Source organism: Seriola lalandi, unplaced genomic scaffold (genome assembly GCF_002814215.2).
Source record: "Seriola lalandi dorsalis isolate HSWRI2012SDOR001 ecotype SW California unplaced genomic scaffold, Sedor1 jcf7180002054305, whole genome shotgun sequence".
NCBI lineage: Eukaryota > Metazoa > Chordata > Actinopteri > Carangiformes > Carangidae > Seriola > Seriola lalandi.
This window is the reverse complement of record NW_019524858.1, coordinates 94553-102100: the sequence shown is the minus strand read 5'-3', so window position 1 is coordinate 102100 and position 7548 is coordinate 94553. Positions and strand designations below refer to the sequence as shown.

Genomic DNA, 7548 nt, shown 5'->3' with positions numbered 1-7548 from the left:
GACAGTCCATAAGCAGAGTGAACCTGTTCAATTTCACCGTCACATTCTTGTCCTTTCATGAAGGAAATTCAAAGTAATGTTCATATCTCCATCCGTCAAAAGTTGTAGACAGCTGTGCCATTTTCGTCTTATCTCATGCATGAGAGAAGATACGCTTGTTTGTTTTTCTCTAACCTTCAATTAATGAGGTCGTAACGACAGCCCTCATCTCCCATCATGCACTGTACTAAACTGATTAGTTTGGAAGTTCGTCTTTTGTGTTACTTTTTGTTAGTGTTTGTTGTGGACATAAACCACCATGTTCTAAACAGACATTACAAATATAAACAAGGTTTATGTGGTAATTGTCATTTGAAGCTGGTATTAGTTCTCACCGTTACTGTGTAATGCATTACACCCAACACTACACAACATGTCACAAAGAATTCTCCGACCTGTGGCTGTATTCTGATGTTTCACCTGATTTATCCAAACATCTGAAGCTCATATCACTCTTTTGACAATGCGTCAAATAACAGTGAAATACTGCGTCACTGACTTCAGACCACAGCGTGAGTGAATTTGCTGTTTAAACAACATGGATGCTGGAGGGGAAAATGAAAACTGTGTTGATTTCTCTTGTGATGGAAGATAGACTGAATGGGCCTGAAATCAGTTCTCACAGTGCCATCCATTGATAAAGGAAAGCAACAAACAGACCTGGAATCACACGACGGCACCAACAGTTGGACATGAACACATTCAACTGTGTTCTTATCAGTGCAGTTTTATCTTTTTGTGTTTAACTTTTGTAGCTTTTTATGTGTTCGTTTCACAACAAAACAATATACTTTAATTGATTTTCACTGTAAAAAGGAAGAGGTGTGCTAAACTGACACAAAGCAAAACTTTAAAATGTTGGCAAACATTGATCAACTAGTTTGTAGAAAACTGTCACTTACAAAAAGCACTTCAAATGCTGTCAAAAGCCAGTTTGGTGTTGTTGTGGTCAAAGTGTGAAACAAAGATGAAACATCTGATTTGACTGTGATTTTTCATTTATTAAGTTTTCTTTAACTCAAAAACAAAGTACAAGAAAAGAGAAGTGAAAATATTTCATCTGAATGACTGTTTTCTGCTCAAACACTAAAGTGTATAAAAGACAATGAAGACGAAAAGATTAAAACTGCATGAAGCGACTGGACAGCTGTTAATAATGGCTAAATACAACTATTTACACATACTCAGGAATTATCAGGTGACTTGTGTGTGACAAACGGTCCAATCAGATCTCCTGTCTGCTCTGCTTCAGCCTTAGAGCGTCAGTGAGTCTCAACAGTCCTGAAGAGGAAACTGATTCAGTTTTTTTCTCTTTACTGAACTTTGGATGAAGTTTATTGATCAAGAAACATGATTCGTATCAATATATTAGAAAGCATCCTCCCTGTGAATTCAGTCTCTATACCTGTAAATCAGTGCTGTATCTTGGAGCGATGCTGGACTGCAACAACCTGTTGGTTGATCACATGAGACGGAGAAGAGAGATGAAACCACAGATGATTTTCTCCCTCAGAAGCTTTTCCTGCAGGGTTTCAGTGATACTTCAGGGCTGAAACGATTCTTTGAGAAACATCGAAGAACTGTTTAATTCATATGAGGGCGCAGTAGTCAACCTGTTTCGCACAAATGATTATTACTGTTGCACAACATGCTTCCGCCAGTTGCTTATGCAAAGTTATTTACATACGCTGTTGATACGTGAGTGAAGGCACACCCGGTTTGATGGAGCGGTTTGGAAAATGGACAAAGAGATCGAAACTAGCGAGACGCAAGGCGAAGAGACAGGCCAGAGAAAATGACAGAAACTGTCTAAAGTTTGGGATCATTTCAAGTTAAAAAACCCGACAACTCCGTACAGTGTGTCCATTGTAAAACGGAGCTAGCCTACCACAATAGTACGACGTCAATGCTTCAGCACCTCACTAGAAAGCATCCAATCTATGCATCCACATCACAGAGCGGACCTGACATAAGGTGAAGTTAACGACGTTTGGTAGTTGTGCTAGTTAATGCTAGTAATGAATGCACTTTGGTTTTACGTAATGGCTAATTAAGAACCTGTGGTCGCTAGTTATGATGTACCTGTGTTAGCTAAGTTTTGCTCAAGAACATGCCCCTCTCTCTCTCTCACTCACTCACTCGTACATACACGCACGCACAACTGACATTTGGATGAGTGTTGCTACTGAGGCGTATCTTGGGGTGACATGTCACTTTTCTTGGGGAGGATTGGGAGATGGAGTCCCACAGCCTGACAATGATGCCCCTTGAGGAGACACTTGGGTGGCTTGAGGATGTTATAGCCAAATTCGACATTCCACCAGAAAAAATCAAAGCTGTTGTTCACGACAACGGTGCCAATGTCACAGCAGCAGTGAAGATTTTGGCAGAAAAGCATGAATGGGCATCAGTGCGATGCGCAGGTCACACCCGGAACTTGGTTGTGCAAAGCGCTCTGAAGAATCACCAAGCCATTTCCAAGTATGTGGCTGCTGCAAGATGTCTAGTTGAGCACTTTAAGAAGATTGAGCTGGCCATCACCAAACTAAAGGACAAGCAGCTGCAAATGGGCACGCCGCAGCACATGCTGGTTGAAGACGTGAGTACTCGCTGGAACAGCACTTATCACGTTATCCAGGCTGCCGGAACAAAGATGGCCAGTGACTGCTGCACTCTCAGACCCAGCAGTGACTCAAAGAGGAAAACACCACTACCTTGACCTCAAGTCTGAACAGTGGAACCTCATTGAGCAGCTGAGCCAGGCCCTTGAGCCATTTGAAGGAGCTACGGCCTTTCTCAGTGGACAACAATATGCACTCTCGGCACTTCCACAGCTAGTGCAAAGACCTAAGAAGTCCATAGAGAGTTCTGCTTTTGAGACTGCACCAGTAAGGTCATTCCAGGTGCATGTGCCAGAACAGATCACAGCAAGATGGCAAGGACTATCAGTGTTCAGTCAAGCTGGCAAAGTCCCTGCTCTGTATTCCAGCAACATCCACGCCATTAGAGCGTCTTTTTTCTGCAGCAGGAAACATTGCATGAAAGCGCAGGGTTCTCAGTTCTGAGCATGTTGATATGCTCACTTTTCTTCATTGCAACCACCACATGCTCCTTTTAAAGACTTAAACGCACACAAATGCAGACACACACAAATAGAAATAGAAACACACACACACACAAACACAACACAGACACACAGACACTATCTGCCTCATCCAGGAGAAACAATCCTTCCAGAACTTTTTTTGGCCTCTTAGAAATGCCACAAAGTGTTCCAAGAAGACAGTCAAGGTTTACATTATGTCTGAGCTGTAGTAAGGTTAAAACTTGTCGACAGTTAAGGTGTACCAACTTACCAAGGCAATGCAATATTATTTTATTTATTTTTTAATTTATGCTTTATTTTTGCCTTGTGTGCATTTTTGAAATGCCTATTTGACACTTTGAAATGACTTACTTATTTTTCTATGTATTTGTTTTTGCATTTCGGAAAATGTCTTCTTTAAATCTGAGAATGTAATATGGCACTTAAATGCACTAAATGGATTTATTTTTGACAGATAATATTGTAAGCAATGTAAGCATTAAATGTATATTTTTCTTAAAAGGAAACCAATTAGTTGTCCTTTTTAAAAGACCTGTGTTCTTTTCTCTTTTTTATATTTTCTATTGCTCTTTAATAAGACAGAAGTAGTTCTTATCCGATTACTCAATTAATCGATAAAATGATCGATAGATTACTCGATTAGTAAAATCATCAATAGCTGCAGCCCTACTCTAAAGGGAACGTCTGTGTGAAAAGGTCAGATCCTTGACTGAGCCGATGGACAGTTGTGTGGCAGCTGAGAAATCTGGATGTGAGAGGAGCTCCTTGGAGGTCCTACTCTGACGCCTGGACTCCTTCCTCTTCAGCCGGCCCTCCTTCAGCTCTGGAAACACCCAGGCTATAATCATTCAGCTCTATGGTCTCCTGTGGAACTGGCTTCTGCCCCCTGGTGGCCTGGAGAGACGTGGCAGCACACAGATGTGAGTGTCTTCAGTTCAATATAAACAAGCTGAGTGCTTCATGTCAGACAGTCCTCTGGTCAACAAAGATGAGTTTGTACCTTAAGGATGAAACAGATGACAGCGATCACCAACAGCAGACTCAGCGGCACGACGACCAGTCTGATGATGGGACCTGTTGAATCTGATGAAACACATTCAGTCATCACATGAGATCAAATGACATCATGAGTACAACAGCTGCATTAAACAGAAACTCTGATGATGTTGGACAGACTCAACATGTGTATAGAGTTAGTTTGAAAGGATGAATTGAAGCCTGGTTATTTTCTCCTTCAGGCCTCTGTCTGGTTGAAATGTCACAAGTGAGTGTTAATCACCACAGACAGCTAAACAAACAGGCCCCTGAGCTGTTCGGGCCCTGGGCCTTTCCCCTGTGTGCCCACTGGGTCCGTGGTTCCCAACCTTTACCAACTCATGGCCCACTTGAAAATCTTTAAAATGTTGGCTGTCCACATCGGACCCCATAACAATACAAGTATATGAAGTAGTCCAGTGGCAAAATGGTTCAGCAGGCGACGACTTAAAAGTTCCTTCATTGGCTTATCAAAGTGACAATGAAGGAGGTTTTAAACATTTTACTGCTGTTAATGATCATTCTATTTTAAGATATTTAAAAACAATATTTATATTTTTAATATGTATAAATTATATATATATATATATATATACAGTATTTAATAATATATAATATATATTTTTACCAAAACTACTGTTTTGCAAATGGTTTGTCGGCCGACTTTCAATACCTTCATGGCCCACAGGTTGGAAACCACTGCACTAAGTAATCCATTCATCTGTGCTTCAACTCACCTGAGACAGTGAGGGACAGCCGACGGCTCTCAGACGAGAAGTTATGAGAAAAAACGTGGACGTGATAAACACAGCTGTAGCTTCCCTGGTGGGCGGGCTCTGCAGCAGGAAACAGGAAGTGGCTGGAATGATTGACAGCTGGCTGGGTGTAGTTCTGTGTTGTGCCGGAGGAGGTGAAGGTGAGCTGGAAGAAGCCTCCCGGGTACTGTGGCTGGATGGAGCAGCTGATGGTGAAGTTGGAGCCCATGAACACACCTGAATACCCCTGCTGCTGGGCCTTGGAGACCCCATCCATGGAGGAGGACACAGAGATGATTGGTTGAACCAGCAGGTCTGTAAACAAAGAGATGATTGGCTAAATGTTAATAATCAGTTTCTAAATTGAGTTTGGTCCAGATGTCCTGCAGCTGTTTTCCAGAAGATCAGTGGTCAAACTGTCATTGTAGAGATAAAGAGACAAGCTTGTTCTTCTTAATGTTTTATAACATGTTACTGTGGAAGATTGGAAATATTACTCACTGATGGACTTACCTGAACAGGTGAGCTTCAGGGTGAAGACAGAGGAATCTGATGGTGATGAACACTCCCTCAGGGTGAATCCAGAGTGAACACAGTCAGTGTTGATCCTCCATACAGATCTCTTTGAGGACTGCTCTCTTCTTGTTGAAACAGCAGAGCCACAGTCCAGATCTCTACAGGCTACAGCTGCTGCCTTCAGGGTCCAGTAATAGTCATCCACTGGTCTCCACTTCCATAGTTTCACCTCCAGTGTACCTGCACAGCGACTGGCTTCTCCCACCAACCTGACAGGCTCTGAACACAAAGAAGAGAGTCAGTGAAACAAGTGAGTTTGATTAGAACAGAAATGAAGCAAATCAAAGCTGCAGCTCCACTTCTACCTGAGCAGGTGAGTCCAACAGCTTTGCCAGGTGAGCAGGTGGTTCTAGCTGAGTCTGAGCTTCTACAGTCCAGGAGAGCAGACTCATGGCCTCCACACAGGAACTCTTTGGTCCACATTGGAGCCTCCACTTCTCCATAGAGCGCCCCCTGGAGGACTGAAGGAGCCCCACAGCCAAGCTCCCTACAGACCACCTTTGCATCCTGCTGGTCAAAGTCAGCTTCACACACTGAGGACCACCACTGGTTATACTGGTTAGACTGGTTAGACTTCACCTCCAGTCTGCCTGAACACTGACTGGCTCCTCCCACCAGCCTGACAGAGTCTGCAGAGAGAGACAGAACATTTAACATTTCAAAGTGAACTTTATTTACTGTTTTATAAACTTTAAAATCATTAGCATATGTCCAGAAATGAGTTCCTTCTCTTTCACCAACACGACCATCAAAGCAACTCACAGAGCAGGTCCTGAATCTCTCTAGAAAGACATAGGTCAACCAACAATCTGGACTTCAACTGTTTAACAAATACAACTTTAACATCAACATTTAAAGACACTAACTTTCCTCTCACTGCTAACCTACACAGCCATCCTCCTCTATCAGTGATGTTTGAGTTTCAGGTTTTATGTGCACATGGTGTCCTCTGGTTCTCTCATTAGTCCAGTTTAACCTGCAGGACTTTCTGAAGACTGGTGTAATGGGATTTGCTGCCACTGAGGAAATAAATTCATGACGAGTGAAAATGATTCACAGCGTCTCTGACGTCTTTACAGCAGAAATAAACCAGGGAGTAAATCTGTCAAACACTGAAGAATTAAGTCTGTCACATATGATGAGCTCAAAAAGACTGAAGTCTGACAAATGTTAATGTCAGAGAAAATAATCCCTCATAGGAACCAGAGTGAGAGGAGACAACTCACTACAGTAACTCAGTCAGCTGATGAGTGTCCACAGGGACAGTGAGCTGTCTACAGACACCAACTGAACAAAGTGTTGGTGAGCAGCCAAACACTGGTACATGGTCAGATGCTGTGGGAGGACGACAACACTGCAGTTCAAATCCAGTCACTCTACGTCTTGTCTTGCCAGTGTTATTGTATGGTGGACAGTGTGACCACTCACAGAGATGTGAAGGCTTACTTCAGGACACAGCGCTCACTTCATCAGTGAGCAGACATGTATTCTGTTACTGCCCAACACTGCTCACAGGGCTGGACTTACCTGGACATGCAAATTTTTGTTTTTGGACCCTCAATCACTCAAATACAAAAAACATGTTACTGTACATTTCTGCCACAGTCACTGGGACAGAGGAAGAAAGACACTAAACATCACTGTCACAAATGATGTCACTGATGGACTTACCTGAACAGGTGAGCTCCAGGGTGGAGGAAGAGGAATCTGATGATAAACACTCCCTCAGGGTGAATCCAGAGTGAACACAGTCAGTGTTGATCCTCCATACAGATCTCTTTGAGGACTTCTTTCTTGTTGAAACAGCAGAGCCACAGTCCAGATCTCTACAGGCTACAGCTGCTGCCTTCAGGGTCCAGTAATAGTCATCCACTGGTCTCCACTTCCATAGTTTCACCTCCAGTGTACCTGCACAGCGACTGGCTCCTCCCACCAACCTGACAGGCTCTGAACACAAAGAAGACAGTCAGTGAAACAAGTGAGTTTGATTAGAACAGAAATGAAGCAAATCAAAGCTGCAGCTCCACTTCTACCTGA

General features: G+C 42.9%; 1 protein-coding gene and 1 pseudogene across 1 annotated transcript in view; one reads left to right on the top strand and one right to left on the bottom strand.

Annotated features, from left to right (window-relative positions):
* Positions 1-1015: 1015 nt before the first annotated feature.
* LOC111655113 (scavenger receptor cysteine-rich type 1 protein M160-like) overlaps positions 1016-7548 on the bottom strand; it is a 14448-nt gene continuing 7915 nt past the window's right edge. Inside the window, exons 7-12 of the mRNA XM_087174029.1 lie at positions 7183-7465; positions 5817-6140; positions 5449-5730; positions 4918-5250; positions 4146-4228; positions 1016-4039 (exon numbers count right to left, since the gene is read on the bottom strand). Of these exons, the coding sequence (XP_087030155.1) occupies positions 3920-4039; positions 4146-4228; positions 4918-5250; positions 5449-5730; positions 5817-6140; positions 7183-7465 (1425 nt within the window). The 3' untranslated portion in view covers positions 1016-3919. The remainder of the gene's footprint in view (positions 4040-4145; positions 4229-4917; positions 5251-5448; positions 5731-5816; positions 6141-7182; positions 7466-7548) is intronic.
* Positions 2261-3104, top strand: LOC147819121 (zinc finger BED domain-containing protein 4-like; annotated as a pseudogene).